The sequence below is a fragment of the Macrobrachium rosenbergii genome, chromosome 16 (genome assembly GCF_040412425.1).
Source record: "Macrobrachium rosenbergii isolate ZJJX-2024 chromosome 16, ASM4041242v1, whole genome shotgun sequence".
In the NCBI taxonomy this organism is placed as follows: Eukaryota; Metazoa; Arthropoda; class Malacostraca; order Decapoda; family Palaemonidae; genus Macrobrachium; species Macrobrachium rosenbergii.
The window spans coordinates 13,201,226-13,226,645 of record NC_089756.1 but is presented as its reverse complement, the minus strand read 5'-3'; the positions used below and the strand labels follow the sequence as shown (position 1 = coordinate 13,226,645).

The window sequence follows — 25,420 nt, the reverse complement described above, 5'->3', positions numbered from 1 at the left end:
CCGCCTGTATAAGCATTTTTAAGTATTCGCGGATTTTAGTTATTCGCAGGGGGGGATGCGGTATGCATCCCCTGCGAATACATGGGGTTTACTGTATTGGAAAACATGAATTACGCTGTTGCACAGGAAAAGACAAGTCATGTGGGAAGTTCACCTCTCTGGTGTCAGTAGACACCCATATGGTGTGTATTTCTTGTAGGGATCTTTAATGTTCTTGTGAAACGACTTGTAGTGAGTGCAAAGAGTGACCTTCTTCTCAGTGGGAGAAATATGAAAAAAAGTGAAGACAGAAGCTGTCACCAGTCTCTAGAGAATCTTCCCCCCCTTCTTCACTTGTATCCCATCTCCGTCTCGTACACTACCCATCCTTATCCCTTTTCTGCTGCCCATCACTCCCAGATGGACCCTTTTTTCACAGCCATCTTACTCTGCTCCGAAGGATTTTCCGCAGGAGATTTTGTTATCCCTTTGGCACAGTCTTAATAAGGAATTCCAGGTGGGAGCGCAACTGGTAGCAAGACCGTACAGGTGCAACAGGGTAGCTTGTTAGGAGACGTTGAGCAAGCAGGACCTTGCGGTCTGCAACAGAAGAGATGTAGAACTGCCTCCACCAAGCCAGATTCTCCTCTGCGGCCAGCAGCACAGAAGAAACCTTATCTTAAAATTTGCCCTCTAGGAAGAAGACCCTACAGAAGAAAAAGTTAACCGTTTCATTGTTGAAACGAATCCCAGACAGGGGCAAGAAACTGAAGGACTGTCAATCTCCATACCCTTCCAGGGACACTTCTTGCACCCGTTCTAGAAGTAGTGTGGCACGTTGCCTCCTCGAGGTATGAGAGACATGGAGGCCAGAACCATCACTCTTGTCAATGGTCCGTGCACTGCTCTGTCACTCCTGTCTTCTTTCCCTTCTGGTCACACCTCTCGCTCACATTCCAGAAGCGTGATGCAGCACGGTGATGCTGTGAAACATGAATGGTATGCAGAGAGGAGCCATTCCTCTAGTTGACATTTGGAGAATGCCTCCTGCTCACGCTTGAGAAGCGTAACATGGCACGGTACTCCCTCGAACTTTGAGTGGCGTAGAGAGAAGAGCCGCACTGCACCTCTACATTCTGGACAGCGGTTAATGCACCGATCCGAGTCGGGACTCCGATGGAGAACTAAAAGTTCTTCCTCTCTCGGGTGAGAGAATCAGCCGACGGAGGCAAGACACTCGGTCCCGTCAGTGGAGCGAAGAACGGAACAGATCTGGTCCTTCGAGCCTATTAGACCCTTCAGACTTGGAAGAGGAATTACACCAAGCCCTCCAGAACCTTCCTGAAGAAGATGTGAGTTTTGCAGACTTTCTTAAAGATTAGAGAGAATTTAAATCTTCCTGAACCTGAGAGAGAAACCCCGGAAGACACCACCAACACCGCTTTTAGGAACAAATGGTGGAAACCACTCCAGAGACCAAACACTCCATTCGTCTGCCTTGGTCTCTGATGGTAAAGTCTGCTTTAAAAGAATTGGACAACCTTATAGCAGGGGAAGAAGGTTCCTTAGCCTCTTCTAGGTCTCTGAAGTTACTACCACCACCTTTAACACGTCAGGTCAAATTCTTGTCACTGAGAATCCGGACCTCTCTTCCCAGGGCTTTGAATTCAGCTTTTTCTTGATTAACTAATAATGTCTGCTTAGAGACCTTGAGACAGACGAGCTCTAAATTCTCTGATGCTGAAGTAGTCTTAGGAAGGACGTTGAGGGCTGTCTCATGGCTAGACAATTGCCAAGGGGATATGCTGAGATAGATTAAAGAAGGAGTTCCCTCCCAAGTCTTGGTTGGCAATTAAAGATTTCTTTGCCCTGTCTGGTAAGGCCTTAAGATACGTCACTCAACACATTTCCAATATGTGGGCAAATATTCTCCTAAAAAGAAGGGACTCATTCCTGTCTTGAGCCCAAAGACAAATCTCCTTGGATTCTCTGCTAAATTTGAGGAATAGCCCTTTGTCTAATGTTTCAACCTACTTCCTCTTGGAACCCTTGAACCAAGCTGTTGTGGACAGAAGAGAAGAGGCTAAGGACACTGTTCTCTGCCCTTGTTAAGTCAGCCCTTAGAAGGCAGCCCTACAGTACCTACCCTCAGAACAGACTGGTGAGGCCTAGCAGACAGCCTATTCAGCAAACATTATGCCAGGGCTCCCAGTCATTCAGAGGAAGAACAAAGGAAGGAAGACAACCTTACCGTTCCTCTTTTCCCCTCCGTTCAGGCAGATGCTCTGGAGCAGGAAAGAGAGGAGGTAGTAGATGAAATGGAGAGGCTCTCCCGTCCACAATTTCAGACCAGGGTAGGGGCAGTCTAGGGGACAAGTGGGAAGAGTGGCAAAATGAAGGAGCAGAGGACTGGACAGTTCAAACTCTCAGGAAAGGATATGTCCCCCCCTTTGGTCAAAAACCACTCTTGACATTTATCCCACTCAAGTTCTTCTCCTACAAGAAAGACTCCACCAAATGGAGAGCCCTCTGGTAAGAGGTGAGAAGCATGCTGAACAAAGGGGCTGTGGAAATAGTCAAAGAAAAATTAACAGGTTTTTACAGCCGCTTCTTCCTGGTAGAGAAAGCATAGGGAGATTGGAGACCCATTATAGACCTGTCAGCTTTGAACACTTACCTGAACCTGACTCCATTCAAGATGGAAACTCCCCAGTCTGTTCTGGTGGCGATCAGGGAAGGAGACCTTATGGTCTCCCAAGCTCTTCAAGATGCGTATCTCCACATCCCAATACATCCTTCCTCCAGGAAGTTCCTCAGGTTTGTCTCAGAAAACATCACCTACCAGTTCATTGCGTGCTGCTTTGGCCTATTAACAGCTCCCCAAGTCTTTACCAGAGTTTTTTTTACTAGTCTCGGGATGGGCCCACATAAGAGGGATTCATCTATGGAGATACTTAGACGATTGGCTCATTCTAGCTTGGACAACAGACCAAGCCCTCAAGCACAGAGACTTAATTTTAAATTTATACAAAACTCGGGGAATTCTGGTCAACCTCAAAAAGCCAGACCTTATTCTGACTCAAGAGATAAGATTCCTGGGAATGATATAATCAATACAAAGAAGGCTATGGTCCACCCATCACAAGAGAGATTAGCCAAGTTCCTGTACATCTCCAGTCAGTTCCTCTCCAAACCTCTGCAACCATAGGAGAAATGATAAATTTAATAGGACACCTGGTATCCTTGGAAAACTAGTCTCAAGGGGCAGAACACACATTTCATTCCTTGCAGTGGAAGTTAAAAGAGAAGAGCAAGATTCAAGCAAGGCCAGTGAAAGACCAAATACTTGGGACAAAGAACATACTAGACCTGAAGTGGTGGAGAGATCCACAGAATCATCTGCGAGGACTACAACTCAGCCAACCAACTCCGGAAACGCTTCTCTTTTCAGACACATCCCGAAGGGGTTGGGGTGCCCACCTAAAAGGAAAGGTTGTCTCAGGCAAGTGGATTGGAAAGTAATGTCAAGAACACATCAGTGTCTTGGAGATGAAAGAAGCCTGGTTAGCTGTGCAATCATTCCAGGAATCTCTACAAGGCAAGACTACAGTAGTAATGAGTGACAACACTTCAGTTGTTGCATGCCTGAACAAACAAGGAGGTACGATTTCTCATGTACTGAATTTTCTGGCAGTAAAGATACGTGAATGGTCCAAACTCAAGGGACTAACATTGATGGCCAGGTACATTCTGATGATGAACATTATTGCAGACACCCTAAGCAAGCCAGGGCAGATAATGTTGACAGAATGGTCTTTGGATCAAGTAGTAGCAAAGAGACTCTTCAAATTGTTGGAAAGTCCCACTCTGGATCTGTTCGTCACCTCAGTGAATCACAAACTGCCCATGTCCTGCTCTCCAGTACCAGATGAAAGAGCTGTCCTACAAGACACCTTTCAGCACCACTGGGACAACATGGGTGTCTATGTGTTTCCCCCATTCAGCCAAATTAGGAGAGTCTTAAACAGGTTGTTCATCTCCCAGGACCTCAGGGCATTGGTAGCACCAAGTGGCCACAAACAGAGTGGTATGCAGATCTGCTTCACCTGCTAGTAGACTTTTCAAGACACCTTCCACTAATAGAGAATATCCTGAGACAAGAACACAGCGGCCGAGTACATTGAGCAGTAACCCCCATCCAGCTTCACGGATGGAGATTGTCCAGCAACTGCTCAGGAAGAGAGGTCTTTCTGGAAAAGCTGCAATAGTCGTTGCCAGCTCAGTTAGACAGTCCTCACTCAACCTGTACCAGGGAAAGTGGAACATATGGATGATAACATCCACAAGAAGCTCATCCATTCGTTGGCAGAGCACTGATCAAGAAGAAGACAACTGTTCACTGTCTTTAGACAAGACTCTATTCTTTTCGGGGAAGGAGAAACCCAAAAACTCTGAGAGTCTATTATCATCCCTAAATAGAGAATCTGTTGAGAAGGAATCAGCTGAGACTTCTGAAAGTTGTTCAACAATCCTAGATCCTGGCCCAGGATAGAGGGAGATCTTGATTCCCATCAGATGGAGCCATTTCGCTAGGGGAGCGAGAACCCTGGTAAACACTTGCGGTGCCATCGATAATCCAAAACACAGAGCGTGGAACTGGAACACTCGGTTCCCATACATGAACCTCAGGAACTTCCTTGAGTCCCGACGTATTGGGACGCGGAAGTATGCATCCCGCATATCTATGGATGTCATCCAGTCTCCCTGGCAAATGGATGACATGACGGTTCGGTTTGTCTCCATCCTGAACTTTGTCTTCTGCATGAAGACATTCAGGGCGCTGACGTCCAGGACGGGCCTCCAGCCTTCTGACACCTTGGGCACCACAAACAGACGGTTGTAGAATCCTGGGGGATTCACATTCTCTACTAATTCTATTGCCCCTTTCTTGAGGAGGGACGAAACTTCCTGTTAGAGGGCCAAAGACTTCTTTGATCCTTTGGAGTAGGCAGTCAATACTACTGGCATGCTGACCAAAGGAGGCTTTTCTTTGAAGGGGATGGTGTAGGCCTCCCTCAGGACGTTGACAATCCAAGGCTCTGCCCCTTTTTCTTTCCTCTTCTCCCAGAAGAGAAGGAGTTTGGCTCCTACTGAAGTTCAGAGGAAGAAATTCTCACTTGCGAGAGGACAAATGGGTTGAGGATATTTTTATGGCTCTAGAGACAAACCTGCCACTAGAGCGGATCTAAAGAAAGATCTCTGCCTGCCACCACGAACGGGATGCACCTGTAAAGGAGAGGCTGTCCTTGAGGCATGAGCAGATATCTCTTTAGGCCATCTAGAAGATTGGGCAAGAAGGTCTTGAGTGCTCTTCTTCTGAAGATGTGAAGAAATTTCCAGAACTGTGGCCTGTGAGAACAAGTGGTGATGGTCCAACGGGAAAAAAAGAAGAGCCGATTTCTGTGATGGAGTGACCCCCTTAGAGGTATAGGAACACCACAGCTCCCTCTTCTTAAGGACTCTCATTGTGTAAAGGGAAGCCAACTCTTGGGAGCCATCCCTGATCCCTTTATCAATGCATGAGAGAACTCTCATCCAGTCGGAGGCACTATCTTCAGGTACGAAAGGGTAGTCTTTAATCTTGCGGGCTAGAGAGCCCACCACCCAGTCAAGAAAGTTTAAAACTTCAAATGCTTTCAATAAGTTTTTAAGCAGGTGAGCGAGTTCCGTAGAACTAATCTTCGCTGACACAAATGCAGATCTGCGCGAAGAGTCGATTAACCCAGACAAGTCCCCTTTGGAGAAGGCACAAATTCCCTGAGAAGGAGCATCTCTGGTGGCATAAGATAACTGTCACCTCTTTGACAATCTAGAAGGAGGAAAGCTGAAGAGGCTTTACCGTGGTCCCTCTTCTCCACTAGCCACCCATCAATATCACTCAAGACTTTCTTTGGAGAAGAAGAAAGCACTAACTTGGGCAGTTTCGAAGAATCAGAAGACTGCGACTACATGAGAAAGGCAGAAGCAGGTGAAGAAGGTGCTGCAGGCGAAAAGAAACTTGGGGAGGTAACAAGAAGATACCTTAGCAGAGACACAGAAGCTGAAGGTTGAGTGTCTTAAGCAAAAACCTCATCTTCCTTGTCTGAGGGTACAGGAGATAAAGGCATGTCCGGAAGCCAGAGGGTCAACAGAGCCTTTTTGAGTAGGCTCAAAATACTGTCGAGCTTGCTCTGAATAGGATTCACAACAGTGGGCGCTTGTGTACTAGATACAGGTTCAGCCTGGAGCAAGGGAGACTGATGTATGGAAGCAGGTGCTGGCCGTTTAACTGCATGAGAACCACCCACAGAAGTCGAAGCCGAAACGCCTACAGCAGAAGCAAGATGATCAGTGGAAGGTGGGTGCTCAGGCGCTCTGTCTTTGCTGGACGTCCATGAATCACTGAGCGATCAGGCAAAAATGGGTGCTACATGGCGCTCAAGAGAAGACGAGCACTCTGACACTGAAGGACAAACGGGTGCTAATGAGTGCTTTGACGATTTCGGGTGCTTGGACAAGACCAGGTGTTCGGCATTCAAGGAAGCTTCAGAAATTGCGGGGCGCTCGGGTGCCAGAGGAGTCTCGGGTGCTGGAGGACGCTCAGGAGAAGACACTTTATACGAAGATGAGCACTTCTGAGAAAAAGGGCGCTTGGGAGCTGCACTCTGACTCTCCACCAAAGAAGAAACAGAAGGAAAACGCTCCGGGCTATCCCAATGGCTGCATGACAGACAAGGACTGCATACAGGATCCTTGTATCTCTTACATGGCACTGGAGGAGAACGTGACACATCACCTGCATGTCTTTTCAAAGGACATGATTCATCCACACAGCGCCACTGACGCCTGGGAGAAGACTCTTCAGAGCTTGAAGAAGGACGATACACATCCAAGGATACGCCTTTCCAGTGGCTCTTGGCTGCAACCTGGGATTCAGAAACAGACCCCACCGATCTCCCTTAGACTACCAGTTTGACTCCTCCCATGTTTAGGGAAGAACGTCATTGACCTTTGCCTAGGAGAAACAGCAGGCCGGGCAGCCACCTCCTCCACCAATACTTGACTAGCACTTGGTGCTACCGGGCGCTCTACCAACACTACACTGGCACTCAGTGCTACTGGGTGCTCTGAATCACTCTTATTGTCCATAAGAACCTTCACAGATGAAGCTGACTAAGCAATAGATTTGACAATCAACTTGAATCTCTTATCATTCTCACACTCGAGGCTGGCAGTGGGGTTGGGTTCGGAAGCAAGAGAGCTGGGTAAAGGAGCAGGTTGCGCAGATGGAGAACTGGGAACAGGATCAACAGAAGTCACAGAAACATCAATATTAACATTAACTAACATTATCATTATCATGATCATTAGGAGATTCCTGGTTAGCTAAAGACTTACTAATCTGTCTAGCAGTTGCCTTCCTCTCCTTATCTCTAGCCAGTTTATTTAAATGAGATCTCAAAGTCTTCCATTTCTTACCTTCCCAATCAGTACATTCATTACACCTTAAACCTACTAAACAAACCTGTCCCCTACAGACTGTGCAGATTGTATGAGAATCATAAGATTCTTTAGTCAAACGTGTATTACAGCCTTTGCTGCAATACCTAAAGCTAGTCAAACTTGAGTCTGACATTTCAAAAAGAAGTCAACTAAAATTGTCAAAATAATGATTAAACAGAGCCTAACTCTATCTAAAAATGCTGATAGGTTATCAAAGCAAGAATACTTCACCAAAACAATGAAAAGACAATCGGAAATGACAAATTCCAAAACCAAAGCTGCAGCTAATAACTGGTGTACAGCCATCAGCCGGCAGAAAAAAATTGAGCTCTTTTGCTAGTTGTTCCTCTCTTACCCTGAAAGTGGGCGGGCTTAGTCACCTAACCAAAACAAAATCGAGTGACTTGCGAATTTCAAAATTTTAGCTGCTGAGCGAAACTAACAGCAGTATAATTACTTGGTAAGTTACTTATATAAAAATTATCATTATTTGGAATGAATCTTACCCAGACACGTTTGTGTTCCAGGTGACCCCCGAAATAAAAGAAGACCTGGTCTGGTGGAGCTTAGAAGAAAGGTTGTCACAAGGGATTTCCCTCCTTCTGGTGAACCCCAACCTAGACTTCTACTCAGACACATCGAATCTGGGTTGGGGAGCTTTGTTAGGGAGCAAGGAAGTATCCGGGACTTGGTCTCTGGAGCAAAGGAAGTGGCATATAAATGTCAAAGAACAGAAGGCAGTTCATTTGGGACTACAGTACAACTTTTCAAGACAGAAGTGTTTAACAAGACGGTGGCAGTACATTCGAACAGCATGTCTGCCCTGTCATACAGCAAAAACCAAGGGGGGAACACACTCTCTCTCCCTACATGAGACAGCAAGAGATCTTCTGCTTTGGGTGGAACAAAATCAAATCAAGCTTCTAACGTGTTTCATTCAAGGGAAGCTCAACGTTTTGGCAGACAAATTGAGCTGCCAGAAACAAGTACTGTATCACCCACAGAATGGGCACTGGATCAGCAGGTATGCTTGGATCTACGGAAGTTGTGTGGGACTCCAATCATAGACCTGTTCGCTACTTCCAGAAACCATCGCCTTCCGCTGTTTTGTTCGCCAGTCCCAGATCCATTAGTACTGTATGGGCAACTGATGCCATGCTTCACGACTGGTCGAACAAATGCCTCTATGCCTTCCCACCCCTCAGTTTGGAGAGGCAGGTGATAAACAAGTTCCAGGTCCATCAAAATCTGTTGATGATTCTACTAACTCCCTTTTGGCCAACAAAAGAATGGTTCCCAGACCATCTTGACCTCCTGGCGGACTTTCCGAGACTGCTACTTCAAAAACCCTGTCTTCTAAAACAGCCCACTTCTGGCAGTTTCATCAGGGGTCGTCTACTCTGGCCCTGGCAGGCTCTAAACTATCAGGAAACTCTTTAGAAAGAAGGGGTTTTCAAGATCAGCTTCGCAAGCTATTGCCAAGTGCAGACAGCAGTCCTCTGACATAGTATGTTAAGCTAAGTGGACCATATTTAGAGACTGGTTTAGAAGGCACAGAGTTTTGCCATCTCAGACATCTGAAGAAGAAATAGGGGACTTTCTGCTATATCTTAAGACTGATAGGAGCCTGTCAACCTCAACTATCAAGGGCTATAGGGCCATGATAAGCTCTGTCTTCCGACACAGGGGAGTGGATCTTTTCTCTAATCAGGACTTGTCGGATCTTATTAAATCGTTTGACTTCATGAGACAGAAGGAGGTAGCAGTAGTGCCATGGAACCTAGGCATGGTTCTTAAGTGGTTATCTGGCCCTCGATTTGAGCCCATGCGCTCAATTTCTCGGAGAGATTTGACTAGAAAGACCCTTTTTTCGTTAACCTTAGCGACTGCTAAATGGTCAGCGAAATCTATGTGATAGACAGAAGAGTAGATTCTCCTAAGGGAATGCTGTCTGTTCCTTTTCCTTGGGATTTCTAGCCAAAAATGAGTCACTTTCCAAGCTGTTGCCTCATTCCTTTTTAATTAAAAGTTTGTCAGAAATTTCAGGTCCAGGTGAAGAAGAGAGAGTGTTGTGTCCTGTGAGAGCTCTAAAGTATTATCTCCACAGAACAGAAAAAAATATGTGGACCTTCTAGTGCATTATGGTGTTTAGTTAAGAACCCTTCACATTCACTGTCAAAGAATGCCTTGGCATTCTTCCTCAGAGACCTCATCTCAGAAGCCCATTCTTCGATTGGAGATGAGGCTTTTCCCTTGTGTAAAGTGAAAGCTCGTGAAATTAGAGCTGCAGCCACTTCTTTGGCGTTCAAGCATAATTTGTCTCTCTCCTCCATATTGCAAGCAACTTTTTGGAAATGCAAGTCAGTGTTTGCATCATATTATATAAGGGAATTTGAAACAGTTTAAAATAATTGCAGAACATTAGGTCCATTTTTGGTGGCTGGCGTGGTGTTGGGGGAGAAAGCATAAAAAGCATTCCTTCCTTCTTTCCTTCTCCTTGAAATAAGGTTGTCAAGTTTCTTAGGGGAGCCTGGGGGTACTGTATATCGGAGTGCCCCCGAGTTCTTTCATGGTTGGGTAGTGGTTTTTAATCTTTTGGTGGTATTAGGTGGTGATATTTTTTATGGTTGTATATTCTGTACTGCGTCCAGGGCAGGGGCAATTGCAACAATTGGAACTATCCTTGTTGCAAGGTTCCCACTGAGATAGTAGGTGATCCTCGGCTATACCACCACACCACTATACAGTAAGATGAGCACCAAACAGAGACAGTATCTTCCTGCAGCAGCTCGCTTATTGGGTAAGGAAACAACAGGCATTATTTTAATGCTAGCAATCTTTTCTATTCTGAAATTCATTACCGTTCCTAATGTTTTGGGGTAGATATGTGTATGCAACCCACCTCCTGTCAATGTGGGAATCAGCAATGTAATTCTTGGTAAGTTACTTATATAAAAATTATGTTTTTATGATAAAATAAAGTTTTATATATACTTACCAAGTAATTACATGATTGGAGCCCGCCCTCCTCCCCTCGCATAAACATAAGGGCATAAACAAATTGAGCTCTTTTGCTAGTTGTTCCTCTCTTGCCCTGAAAGTGGGTGGGGTTAGCCACCCAGCCAAAAGAAAATAGCATGACCCACAAATTTCAAAATTTTAGCTGCCGAACGAGTGAAACTAAATAGCAGTGTAATTACTTGGGAAGTATATACTGTTTAAAACTTTATTTTATCATAAAGATGTAATTTTCATGTTAAAATGAATTATTTGGGTACATACAATACTTACCTACTGTTAAAGTGGAAACCCACCCAGCCTCCCCATATTTAGTGGGTGGTCATGAAGAATTCTGACAAGAAATGTAAACATTCCAGCGCCACTTGGTTGGAAACAGTTGATTACAGAGACAGTCCTAGTGGGTTAACCAAGCGTTATTTTTAATATTTTATAAGTTGATCGCACCTAATGGCATGAAGATGTAAGCTAACTTTAATAGTAGGTAAGTATCCAAGTAATCAATTTTTTCATGAAAATTATATTTCCTGCATAATTTTCATAAATATTTTACATCCACTTTGATCATAAAAATAAGTGTTTCAATGTCTAATCATTTATATAATTTCATGACTCAAGTGTTTTATAATTTTAACAGGTTAGTGAGGGTCTGGCTTTTCTACACAATTCTGTTAAGACGGTACATCGAAACATCTGCCCAGAAAACATTGTTTTGAATCACCAAGGGGCATGGAAGCTGTTTGGATTTGATTTTTGTGTAGCAAATCAAACTGCTGCAGATCAGCCAGTATGTTTGTTGGTTTTCTGGTTCATTTGGATAGTACTGCTAAAATGTCAGAATGTAATGACCAAATTGATTCGTGTTAAGTTCTCAAACACGGTAGTTTCATGTTTTGTTGGTTAATAACGAATCTAATTCATCATCGCCCTCAAAAAAGATTATTTTTTTTTAATAATTAAATACTGAAAATTAATCCAGAAGAGGTTCAGATTTCAACTATATCCACTGTACTCAGACTTTTCTGCTGTTGAAACTACTGGGAAATATTGGCAAGTGAAATTTATATGAATGGCTTCTTCATTCAGGAGAGGTGTAGCAATCTTATTTGCATCCTGTGCAAACCATAATGTATGTAAATGCATTTATTTGGCCCTGGCAGAGGGAAGTAGGCCATCCCAGACTTAATATATACCCTGTAGTTACAGATGGTGGAGTAACACTTGTTTTGAAACATCAGGATGTTCTTCCCCAAGAGTGTGTCCACTCTCTATAGGACCTCCATAGTTGTCTTACTAGATTGCATGCATACAGTACTATAATTTTGTCTGTGGGTTATTCATCAAGGGGTTGTTGGCTTTTCATTTCTTGTTTTGCTAAGTTTTGTAAGTATTTAAATGATCAGAGAACATTTTGCATTTTATTTTTACTTATGGCCTTTTTGATGCACAGTTGTGCCTGGTGATATGATTATTTGACATGCAGTTTTTTGTCTAAACGGTATTGAGCCATTAACTCCAGTTAATTTTAGGTACGATTAGAGCTTTCCTGTGCAATTGCTATCTAATCCTTTTATCTAGATAAAAAGCATGCATTAATTAGTGAACAGAAGATAGAGAACAAAGGCTGTTTATTTGAGTCTTCATTCCTCTTTCATCCTTAATACCTCTTTTTTTTTTTTTTTTTTTTTATTGCATCTATTTAATATTTATTCTTTTTCACATGCCATTCTTTTCTTTCACTACATTCATTCCTCATGCATTTTTATGTTTTACTCAATTCATTGTTCATCACTTCTGCCTTTCTTGTTTCTCATATGTGAGGTGAAAATTACAGCAAAGTGTAAAGCTAAGGAAGTTGGACCATTGAAATTTAAAGGCAAAAAGTGGAGTAGCAGTTGGGGCCAAGGGATATAGCAAAGAACTTTTAATCCCATTGGTTTTTAATTTGGCAAATACACATAAGGGATTTTGACAAAGGAAAAATCTATTTCTGGAGAGGGTCCCGTGTCAGCCGGTGAAAAAGTCCATTCAGCACTTATTTCTAGGTAATTCCGTTGCTAGATACCAGAGAAAGCTAAATGAAATGCTGGAGTTACTACCCCCAGAGCGAGCTCCATTAAATGGAGTCGTGTATGGAAAAGGGTGAACTATAAAAACACGGAACGTTATCCTATAGAGATCCCAAAGTCAAAAGTCCCACTGAGAGGTGCCGTTACAAACCCATGCACCACTCGCGGACAGTACACAAATCACCGCTAGCCGCATTCCATGAAAGCACCACCCCACCAGAATGATGTTTACTATTGGGGGGAGACAACACATGACAGAGGTGGGTCACCGAGTGACACGGTCCCCTCTCCAGAAATAGATTTTTCCTTTGTCAAAATCCCTTTTCTGGATCGGGTCCCGTGTCAGCCGGTGAAAAATTAACAGAGAAATAAATATCATTCTTATACTGTAAGAGATAACAAAATATAAGGGGAACAGAAGACCAAAGGTCCACCAAATAATTTAATTGCTAGCAATAATAACAAGTAATGTACAAATGGAACTGATGGGAGCTTAAAATTAACATGACAATGTAAAAAAATATACTTAAACAAAATAATTATACAAAATTGAAAATATTATAACATAAATGTGTCATTTAGACAAATATACAGATAACACGGTCAGGGGGTAGTGTCAAGGCACGTCTGACTGAAATGACTGTAAGGGGATAACTGAGGCAGTGGAGGAAGAATTGACTAGGAATCAGAAAGGGTACTAGAGGGAGGGACAACGTTCCCTGCCACGACTGCTGAGAATTTAAGAGCTTCTAAGGATTTCAAATAGTGACGTTTGAAAACCAAGGGTGACTTCCAACCGTGAAATTCATGTAATGGAAGTAGTTAATGGAGGTGGCCACAGCCCTAATATCATGAACTCTTGGGACTGAGTCAGGATTAGCCTGCTTGATGAAGTAAAGGATTTGTTGTCTAATAGCAGACGTAGAGATATTACCCCCCCCCCTTCCCTGATAAAGAGAGGCCCAGATGAGATGTGAGAGGACCTGTCTAAATAAGCCCTCAATGTATGAACTGGACATAGGGACAGGTCTTGAGGAAGGGGGAGAATTTTCCAAGGCGACCACCTATTCTATGGATCTTCATTTTTGGCTAGGAATTTAGGGTGAGGAATCAGCAAAACCTCCCCTGATGGAAGGAAGTCGACATGGTTGGATTCCCTAGAGAGTGCAGACAGCTCTGAAATTCTAGCACCCGAAGCTAGGCTAACTAAGAACAACGTTTTTCTCAATAAGGAAAGGTAGGGACAAGACTGATTATCGATATCTGAGGCTAACTTCAACACGTCATTCAAAAACCAGGAAACCGTATGTGGACGGATTACTGGTCTCAGCCATGCACAGGCCTTTGGGATGGAAGAAAAGTAAGGATCTGTGAGGTCAGTTTTGAAACCGTACAAAAATACTTTCCTTAAAGCCGACTTGACTGTAGTAACAGTACTGGAGGCTAAACCCTTCTCAAACAGTGACCTAAAAAAGGAGATTGCCAAATTTACGGTCATTACTGTAGCCTCAGATTCTTTCAAAAAGAGTGCTAGCTTCTTAATTGCTGAGTCGTACTGCCGAAGAGTAGAGACCCGCTTATCTGATTCCAAGAACATGGTATTGACAGGATCAACATTAGCATCCCTTTGAGCCGCAAATTTCATAAAGTCCACAAAGCCAGGGCATTTTGAATTCTTGAGGAAGCTGACACAGTCTTAGTTTGTACTATTTGTGTTAGTTTTGGACTGGGGATTTGGATGTGGCGAAGTTTCAGTTCCAGCAGAAGTGGAAACCAGTTGCTCTTTGGCCAGTAGGGAGCCACTAGAGCTACTTGACCCTTGAATGTCCTGAGTTTGTGAAGGACCTTTAACAACAAGTTTACTGGAGGGAACAGATAGATCTTCTTCCACCTGTTCCAATCCAATGACATTGCGTCCGTGGAAAGAGCTTGAGAGTCCAGGTTGGGAGCTACGTAATGAGGAAGCCTGTTGTTGAGCTTGGTTGCGAACAAATCTACCTCCAGGCCCGGAACTTGGTTGCAGATCCAATTGAACGAGTCCCTGTCTAGGGACCACTCCGACTCGAGGGGAGTTGTCCTCGAGAGTGAATCCGCCACGACGTTCCGGACCCCTGCAAGATGAGTGGCAGACAGGTGCCACTTGTTCTTGCACGCCAAGGAGAAAAGTGCAATCATTACCTGGTTGATCCGGCTGGATTTTGAACCTCCCCTGTTTATGCAGTGGACTATCGTGGCGCTGTCCAGAACCAGTCTTATATGAATCTTCTTGGGAGGAAGAAGCTTCTTTAAGGTAAGGAAGACCGCCATGGCCTCCAGAACGTTTATATGGAACTGGCGGAACATGGGGGACCAAGTCCCCTGCACTTCTTGGTGTTGAGAATATCCTCCCCACCTGCTTAGGAAGGCGTCTGTGTGGATAACCAACGCCGGAGGAGGAAACTGAAGGGGAACTGACTTGGACAGGCTCTTGACAGTCGACCAAGGCCGGAGTCTCTTCTTCAAGATGGGAGGAATCAGAGACACCTTGTCTCTGAGTCTGATATTTGCTCGACTCCGCCACACTCTGTTGATATCTTTCAGTTTTGTCTTCAGCAACAGATCTGTCACTGAAGCGAACTGAAGGGAGCCCAAGACTCTTTCTTGGACCCGTCGAGAGGCTCGTTTGGACTTGAGAAACTGTCTGGTTGCTCTGGCTATCTCTTTCCTCTTGGGAGGAGGAAGAGAGAGCTTGTGAGAATTCAGATCCCACTGGATTCCTAGCCATTGAAAACAACTGCTCGGAACCAGGCGGGACTTCTCCCTGTTTACACGAAAGCCCAAAGATTCCAGAAAGCCGACCACCATGGATGTAACCCTCCGGCATTCCTCGACGCTGGATGCCCAGATGATCCAGTCGTCTAGATACGCGGCCAGCGTTATCCCCTGAGACCGGAGTTGTTGTACGACCGTGTCTGTCAACTTGGTGAAAATCCTTGGGGCTATGTTGAGGCCGAAAGGCATCACCTTGAAGGAATATGCCTGCCTTCCGAGCCTGAACCCCAGAAAGGGGGAGAACCTTCTCGCAACAGGGACGTGATAATAGGCGTCGGAAAGATCTAAAGAGGTGGTTACGGCTCCACGGGGCAGTAGGGTCCGAACTTGGGAGACTGTAAGCATCCGAAACTTGTCGCAACGAATGTAGGAATTCAGACGGGACAAGTCCAGGATTACTCTCCGCTTGTCGGAACCCTTCTTGGGAACATTGAAGAGCCTGCCTTGGAACTTCAGTGTCCTCACTTTCCTTACGGCCTGTTTCTGCAAAAGATCTTCCACAAAGTCCTCGAGATCCTTGGTCGGTGTCTGATAAAACTTGACTGGTGGAGGGGGACCGTCGATCCAACTCCAACCTAGGCCCTTGGAAACTATACTCTGAGCCCAGGGACAGAAGGTCCACCGGGCCCGAAAATGGTATAGCCTCCCGCCCACTGGATGTATGTCATCGGTCCTGCGTTTGCTTCCTCCCTCTGGAGCCTCGACTTCCTCTGTTCCTGGGAGAGGAGCGGGGGGCTCCTCTTCCCCTAACATAGCCTCGGGGCCTGTTGCCTCTGGTTGACTGCCCAGAGTGAAATTTCCCCTGGCTTTCATATGAAGCATTGAAAGCCGGGGAGGAGACGTAGGAGGGGGGCAGCAAGAGACTGATGTGACGGGTGCACCAGGACATACTGAGGTGGAGGTTGGGAGGAAGAGGTTGAAGGCTGATCCTGTAAGGGACAAAGGACTGAGCCAGGAGGCGTTTGAAATGCTTAAATTTCTTGCCGGACTTTGGGGAAGTCCCGGCAAGATCTGACTGCTTCCGTTTATAGGGCAGACCCCAACGAGAACAGAGACTTTGATTGACCCTAGCCGCCTCAGATAAGACTGCGTCAACTTCCTCTTGGGGGGAAAAGATTAGCTCCCCAGATAGAACTCTTCAGAAGCTTATTTGGCTCATGCCGAACTGTGGCTGCCGAAAAGATATGCTTCCGGCAGGCCAGTCGGGCAGTCATAAAGTCAAACAGGTCTTGTTGAAAACTCGCCAAGAGAGATTTCGTCAAGTCCTGGAACAAGGAATCTTCCCTATAAACCAAAGAAGTTGCTTCTGCCAAAGTCAGGGAGTTCAAAGACCTGGCGAGCCTATCCTTACTATCAGCTTCTGCTTTCAGGAGCGACTCTGGGATCTTAGGGAGCTGCTCACTGAACAGGTCAGAAGCGCAGTTTGGGTCAAGACGAGACACCGTAAACGTATTAGGGGCTCCCTTCCAGAACTCGGTGCCCCCGGGAAAGACGAGGATGTTGGGTCCGTCTCCCGGAGATGAGGGAGGGGTTTACCTTCTAAGCAAGCCTGACTAGTCAGAGGGGCCACTTTCGAAGTACAAGGAGGAAGGAGAATATCACCTAAAGTGAACATAGTGAACACTCCCTTGGCTGGTGTGAGCCTAGTGTTCTCCGCTTGCCACTCCGTAAGTGTCCTCATCAAAGACGACTGGGCTTGGTCCCTAGGATAGATAATGGTCTCCTTAGGGACTTTATCAGATCTGTTCCAAACCTCCTCCCTCAGCCTGGCAAAACCTGTGTAGGGGGATGTCAGGTCCGGAGGATAGAATTCCAATTCCTCCAGTCTCCTTGTGCCCAAACCCTCTATGGTGAGAGTACCTTCATGCTCGGGAGCATAAAGGGCCAGACGCCAAGGATTCCCCAGATCGAAGGGAGGGAGAGTGGAAGGGTCAGGAACAGAATGGGACTTAGAACGAGGTCCGCTATCGGCAAGTCCTTGGATCAATTCCTGCTGTGACTCCACCTTTTCCGAAAGAGATTGAAATGAATTGGCAAGACCAGAAAGCTTGCTGTCGACTCTCGCGTCGATTCTCTCAAGGAGAAGTTCGACGAAAGAGTCCGTATCAAAGGCAGGAGGAGGGGGAACCACTTGCTGCGACTGAGACTCTGCTTGTATCCCGGAAGGGGAGGCTGTACTCGTTGACGGAACGGGGTTCGCCGCCCGTGCCACCGCCGGAGGGACCTCAGATCGACCTGCTAGAGTTGGTAAGGTTTTCTTCCTCACAGACTTAACCTTAGGGACAATAGATCCAGACCCGTCCGTAAGGTGTGAGGATTTAGAGAAACCTTTAAAGGAGGAAACGGTGGAAGAAGGAGAGCTAAACAGGGAAGAACCTGCCTCACTTACCCCCTTACCTGCTTGATGCTCCGGGACAATGTTCGGAGATTCAAGGCTGAGGTCAAGATCCGCCGCGTCTCCAGAAACACCTCCGCTCAAGGCCGAATCGTCTGGAGATGGCTGGGTCAACTCCCGAATCCCGGCTATCAACGGAGCAGCAACATCGTCGGTGACCAATGCTGTGATCCAGGTGCCTGGAAAAAGGACATTGCAAATGTCCTTCGAGAGTATGTACGGATTGCCAGCTCCGATGTTGCGTCCGAAGCCACTGACCCAGACTTTAAGGGCCTGGAGCGAAGCATCGCGAGACTTGCGGTCAGCCTGCCGGAAGAATAACATTATTGCGGTTTACCGAAGGGTGGTGAAAATCGGTAATTCATATAAAATACAGTTTGGCTAAAAGGGAAAGATGCATGACAACCTACCGAATCATCGATAGCTTGCTCGTAAAGAGCGTAGCAAACATCACATCCATCAGGGTGCCAAACTATGAGATCCCCTACGTGGACCGCACACCCGGAGTGGGATCTACAAACTTCGTGGCCGCTGGCCTTGTGCAGGGCTGCGGAGCACCCCTGTTCTTGGCAGCGCACCACCTGTAAAAGTATGAGATTATGAGTACACCGTGTAAGGTGCCGGAGTAGTGTGCCGGAGCAACACATCAGTATATTAAACTGTGAAACGTGCCGGAATGATCCGGAAGGCAACCGGACTAAAATAAAATCTCATACATAAAATACAAAGTAATAATAATAAAACATAATAAACATACCGGAACTAGCCGGAGAAACATGCCTTAAAAGTATGTGACGGATACAAAACAAAATGGGAAGGTTAAAACTGTCCGGAGTAAGCGCATTCCCGGCAACCGAGAATGAAATTCTGAAACTAGCGATAACGGTAGACCGGTAAACACTAGAACCGCCGGAGCGGGAAGCAAGGAATGCGCCTCGAATAACAGAAAAGCGGACAGTGGTTAGCTAAAGGAAGGAAATGTCAAAGGCCCGGACACGAAGACAGTCCGGTGGAGAACACTAACTGGCCACGAGAGTATGACTAAACCGGAGTGCCGTCTTATTAGACGACATGCCGGAGAAAAGAGGCCTGACGTAAGGAAGGGAGGGATGAACAGACCAGGAGGAAGAACCGTAAAGAAGCGACCAGAGAGTGGGAACACACAATCCGGGCGCTCCGGGCCCTCACGTCCACTCGCTGACTGAGATAGCCACCCAGCAAGCGCGAGAGAAGCAGGAGAGGGGGAGGAACAACCTCTATGGTCAGAAGGGGGCAAAGAAGGCCAAAGATGGTGGACGGGAGAGGGGGAAGCACCCCCGGCCACCAGCAGCCCCTGGAGGGGTATAGCCTGGTAAAGTCAGAGACCGTACCAAGGGCGGGCCAAACAATGCAGAGGAAGGGGACATAGGCTATAGGCTAAAAGAATAGGAATGCTCCCAAGCCTTGATAAGTTAACAAGATTGAAAACGAATCAAGGGGAGAGAGAGCACTCGGGAGGGGGGAGGGGTAAGGGTGTGTCGACATAACCAATAGTGGAAACTAACCTTAAGAAATGACAAAATTAGGGTAGGCTACGTGACGTCCCTCGCTATCCCAGCTTAACAAGAGGCTTATTAGCCTAAGCGAAAAGCCGAAACAGGGAGAGGGAAGCTACGCGACGTCCCTCGCTATTCCAGCTTAAACAAGAGGCTTATTAGCCTACGCGAAAAGCCGAAACAGGGGAAGGGAAAACTTAAGATGAAAAGACACCAGCCAAAACTTAAGGAGAGCGCTATACTGGAAGAAACGCACACGAAACACAATGATGGTCATGCGAACGAATACGAATGATCGACCACCCCCCCCTTTTTTTCATAGAAAAAAGGGGGGGCAATAGCCTAACGCCCCAGAAAAGGTAGGATGGAAAACTAAAGCTAACAACCAACCCATGATAAATGGATAAATAACTAATAAAAACGAATATAAGAGGAGGACCAGACCCAACCCGATGTGTACGTGAAGGGAAATGGCCGCCCTCTAACAAAAGAAATATCCATAATAATCAACATATATCAAATGCATCTGAACACAAGGGCAAAGATTAAACAAATAATCTTAACAGTACCAATGAAAATAAAATTCCCAGAAGCTAAGAGAAGTGAAGGGCAAAAATAAGGCATGTTATGGAATTGATAAGAGGCGAATAGGCCCGAGGGGGAAGCTCGAAGCCTAAACAACAGCCTTCACTCCCGAAGCAAAGGGACACAAAAAAAGTTAATCAATCAAAATCACTAATTAGGCGTCACGAATAGGAAATACACCCTAAACATGAAGAGGAACAGTGAAAAAGATCGAAAAACAAGGCGACCCAAGACCGCGAACCTCGCATGGAGGTCACGTGAGGCCGTGAGAGGTGACCAAGACGGGCGTTATAAATCCCCTTAATTACTAGACTAAAGGGAAATATGGAGCCTCAATCGCCTCAAATAAAACTTAACACTGGTACTCAACTTTGATGAAGAAAGACCTTGCGAGGATGCCATAATGGTGAAAATAAGCACAAAATAAAGAGCACAACGAAAACACGTGTGATCACAGGTGCTTGCTGAAATGGAATGTGGCTAGCGGTGATTTGTGTACTGTCCGCGAGTGGTGCATGGGTTTGTAACGGCACCTCTCAGTGGGACTTTTGACTTTGGGATCTCTATAGGATAACGTTCCGTGTTTTTATAGTTCACCCTTTTCCATACACGACTCCATTTAATGGAGCTCGCTCTGGGGGTAGTAACTCCAGCATTTCATTTAGCTTTCTCTGGTATCTAGCAACGGAATTACCTAGAAATAAGTGCTGAATGGACTTTTTCACCGGCTGACACGGGACCCGATCCAGAAATATATATTTTGGGAAAGTACAGTAGTCTAATTGCTTGGAGAAGCAAATCAATGGTGCACATTGATTTAGGTAATTATATAATGCACTCAAAGTGCTGTCTTCATGATTTGATGAAGCTTCTGGGAATTAGTTGCCAACTAGATGAAACATATTTTTATTCTGATGAACCTTAACAGGCTGGATTTTACCAAATTTGTCAAGCTGGAGCCTGTTCACATTTCATTAAATGATATAATACATGTTAGTGATCTAATTTTTAATTTAGTTTGTTATTAAAATATGGTGCATTTAGAGGTATGTTTTCTTGTTTCCTTGTCTTTTTCCAAGTTTTAATAATAATGTAGTTTTGCAGGTTGTGTCATATTTCAAAAGTATTTATTAAAAAAATTGTGTTCAGATTTATTGGAGATATAGTTTGTTACTTTGTGTTGCTTTCAGTAACTGTAATTTGCAATCAGGTTTATGAGAAAATTATGCACATTTTTTTTGGCTCAGCGCATGATATTGAATGAACCCGTTTGATATTGTGTGATACATCTGTTATTCACTGTGTGAGTTTATCCCTTTGCTTTTTCCAGCCATTCTGGCCATTTGAAGAATATGATGCAAATGCGCACACTAATTGCCAGCCACATTTGGATTACCTAGCACCTGAGTATGCCTTGACGCACACCCTTGACACAGCAGCTGATATGTTTCCTCTTGGTGTCATCATTTATGCAGTATTCAATGAAGGAAGACCCATATTTCATAACAATCAGGATTTTGGAACTTTTAAGAGGAATTGTTGTGAAGTAAGTATTGAAACAATTTGAAGTAATTGTTATCCAGATATTAATTAATTTTCACTTGTATTTTTGCCAGGTTAAGTCAAATTAAGTTAAAATGCAGCACTCTCAGAAAATGTGGGAAGGGGACAGCCCACAGTAGGACAGCCTTACTTGATGCCGCTATGAAATTAGGTAGTTGAACTCCATTTATAATTACCAGAAAGTCAAAATTTCAGGAATGAATTGTGTCAGTTGTGAGGCATAATCATTTAAATTTCTACCAAAAAAAGGAACAAAACTGTATATTAGTGGTTATAGTAAAAATTGCTGTTGAATATAACATGCTTTTATAAATAGTGTGGTTGCCTTTTAAAGGTGATACTGAATTCAGTTTTTAGATCATTCACATATAAAGTTAATATAAAGTTAGTACTTATCTGGTTTAATGCTCTCTGATTGCCCTTTATAAAAGTTTTCATTATAATTTTTTTGCATGAAAAGTAAGTATCTTACTATGCATTTTTTTAACTTAGCTGAAAAATACAAGCTCGTTGAAGCTTGATTCTATACCTGATGGCTTGAGGGACCAAGTTCGCCTTTTACTCCATGCAACTCCACAGTTGAGGCCAGATGCACTACAACTATCAAAGGTATGTTTTATTCTGTATTTGCTTTGATTGACTTTCAAATCAAGTTGTTTAATTTACCCTGTGTTATGATTGCACATTTTATATCCTTTATTGCAGTGATATTTAGGAATAATTGTGAGAAAATAAATTAGATTTTTCTCGATGTACTTTAATGGAAGAGTATTATCAGAATAGGCACTTGCTGTGCAGTTACTAAGTGTTAACTTCAAGAGATAGCTTATACAGGATTCTAGATATGTGGCATTTTGTTCACCTGTGTTGCACTGTGCCAATTAGTTTTAAGAGGAAAATCAGTAAAGTCCAAATTTACATTTAGAGGTTTGTTATCCTTGTATAAAATAGCACCATGAATATACCAGCTTACTTTTCTGACTTAGCTGAGGCATTCAGAAATTGGCAGAAGCTCCATCTCTTGACTAATATATTGTCCAGGCTTATTAAATATGATATGATTTCTTTTCCCTCTATTACTCACAGTGTGAGTCTCATGCTGGGACTTGTATGCACAAACCTCTTGTTTAGGTCCTTGTTCATGCTTGTGTTTAGTTTCTTTGGGTGACATTTTCAAGTGAACTCCTTACTGATAGCTTCTTTCCTGTCAGATTCCCTTTTATATTGTTGCACTAATCATACTGTGGCTAATGGAATGGTAAACCATTGCTCTTAAGGCACAAGTAGGAGTGAAGAGGAGTGCATATAGGGAAAGTCATCAAACCATGCAATCCAAGGATTACCTATTTCTACTTTTTTTCATGACATGGTAAGCCCTTTGTTGGCCGAATCGCTTGAGCTTCAGACTGTCACTCGATGGACCGGAGTTCAATTCCCGCGGCCGGCTGATGAAGAGTTAGAGGAATGTATTTCTGGTGATAGAAATTCATTTCTCGCTATAATGTGGTTCGGATTCCACAATAAGCTGTAGGTCCCGTTGCTAAGTAACCAATTGGTTCTTAGCCACGTAAAATAAGTCTAATCCTTCGGGCCAGCCCTAGGAGAGCTGTTAATCAGCTCAGTGGTCTGGTAAAACTAAGGTATACTTACTTTACTTCATGACATGGTTTTTTTTTTATCCCTTAGGATATGTTAACCTCATAGTTTATTGATGCAAGAATCACAGCACTGACAAAATTCACTCCAGAAGATATTTAACTTAGGAAGTCTTTGCTGGGTTAGAGAACCCCCAACTTCGTAGCTTCTCACTTTCAACCTCAAAACATCCCAATCTCAATCCCTTCAGAAACCTAAATATATACAAGAAAAAATAATCTAGTGTCTAGATGACCAGAGTCAGTTAGATCTCTGCCAGAAGACCTAGACTTCATTGTTGCCATAGAAATAAATCCACCTTTCACCTTATCCTATCTGTTTGATGAGTTTGGAGTGCTACAGACCAAGGTTATCACTTCACCATATAGATAAGAGGAAGACGTGATGTCAGCCAGTGGGGAACATACTTAGGAAGAAAGGCCATTCTAGCGGGTAACTGCTATGGAAACTGCAGTTCCCCTCCATCCGGAATCTCTTAGGGGAATCATTCTGAAGTATGCAGACAGCTTACTGATTCACTTTGCTGTTTTAATGGAGGAGCAGCTCATCCTTCCTACTAAGTTATTAAATTGTAATGGAGTTAACACAAAAAAGGCCTTGTAAAAGTTTCAGCTTTTGACAGCTACTCTTCTTTTCTTTAGAGAACTTAATGCATTGTCTCCAGCTTGAGATAAAATTCTAACCCCTAAGGAATTGGAAAGGGCTAGCCAGCAGTGACAGCTCTTGGCAGGCACTACATATTCTTTTCAAAGTTAGTGGCTGCTGGGTCCTTTCTAGTACATGCCTGCTTGCATTGTAACAACTCAACTTAGTATGCTCAGTAAATATCAAGCTCAGGCAAATTTATTCTTATAAAATGCATGATGGCTGTTGAAAGAGCTGGATAGGTAAAACTATGTCCTGTTGTTTGTTCACGTTATAAGGCTCATGGGTAATTTGGCAAACTGTCCTACACTTAAGGAGGATAGTCATTAGATGTGAAGTTTGCCAATTTTATCACTGTTTCCTTTATTCTTGTATACTATAGCTTGTTCCCAATCAGAGGAGTTGTTGCCACTCTTACTTATTTCTCCATACCTTGACTGAAAAATGAAGTTGGTAATAAGTGTATCACTACATTGGGTGTTTACTTAGAAAAGTTTATTTTATTGGAACAATTTCATACATTTGCTAGTTCTTCTAGTGTAAAATAATTATTGTTCTAGAGCAGAAATGTGCATCACAAAATCATCAAATTTTAATTTTTTTTTTTTTTTGCTGAAAATTTATTGTTATATTTACGCTAAAAGCCGTCTCATTCTTCATTTGCATTATATTTTTGATGGGGCATTTGTTCTTCCAGATTCCATACTTTGATGATGTTGGAGTGAAAACTTTGAATTATCTTGACCAGATGTTTCAGTGGGACAATATGCAGAAATCACAGTTTTATAAGAGTTTACCAACAATTATTCCTCAGCTGCCTCATCGAGTATGTGTTTTAAGGTGAGTGGTTTCCAGTTTTGAAGCCAGACCACATGTCATGGAAAGATAACACTGCTATTAAAGGACTGATATGCTCCTTGTAGTTTTTCCTTATTTCATTTCAGCACATCAAAATAAGATGTGACCCTTTAATTGAAAATTTTTTTGTACAGTTGAACTTCTGTATAATGACCAAAAAAGGGACTAGGCAAAGTCGTTATATTGAAAAAAAAATTTTTTTAGACAATTTTTTTTTCCCCCCAGTATACCACTTTTTTCCACCAGTCATAAAAAGCAAAAGCATATTACAGTAAAACCTTTGTATTTAAGACAAATTGTGTCAATTAACCTATGAAATTCTCTCTCTCTCACTCTCTCATTATATATTGGTGTTTTATCATAAGCTTTGGTGAAAGTTTACATAAAAAATTTGTCAATCCATGTTTAATGTCTGGTATTGCATCTGTGATGGCTCAGTGGTATGATTCCCGGCTACCAGTCGAGAAGGGCGGGGTTCAAATCCTGCTGCTCACTGATGGCTCGGATTGTGCCACTGCATAAATCTGGTAGCCTGTCAACCTAACGGTCCGAAAAAACCCGAGAGGTTCAGTAGGAGAATAGGTACCAGCCCTCGGGCTGGGGAGTTAAACATTGGGCCTAGTGACACACTGGCCACGTTTCATAAGCATTGGGACCTGTCCCCCACTGGGTGTCGGCCTAAGAAACAGATCAGCACCTCCCCTATGAGCCTACGGAGGCCCAGGAGGACTTTAACTCATTGCATCCATATACAGTAATTGTAT

The 25,420-nt window shown here is 44.0% G+C and overlaps 1 protein-coding gene across 2 annotated transcripts in view; it reads left to right on the top strand.

Moving 5' to 3' along the window:
- The window catches only part of LOC136847093 (SCY1-like protein 2), a 144,201-nt gene that overhangs the window by 36,851 nt on the left and 81,930 nt on the right, over positions 1-25,420 (top strand). For both annotated transcript variants that reach the window (XM_067118395.1, XM_067118394.1), the window contains 4 exons: positions 11,177-11,326; positions 21,265-21,480; positions 21,990-22,106; positions 24,496-24,638. In XM_067118395.1, coding sequence (XP_066974496.1) covers positions 11,177-11,326; positions 21,265-21,480; positions 21,990-22,106; positions 24,496-24,638 — 626 coding nt within the window. The remainder of the gene's footprint in view (positions 1-11,176; positions 11,327-21,264; positions 21,481-21,989; positions 22,107-24,495; positions 24,639-25,420) is intronic.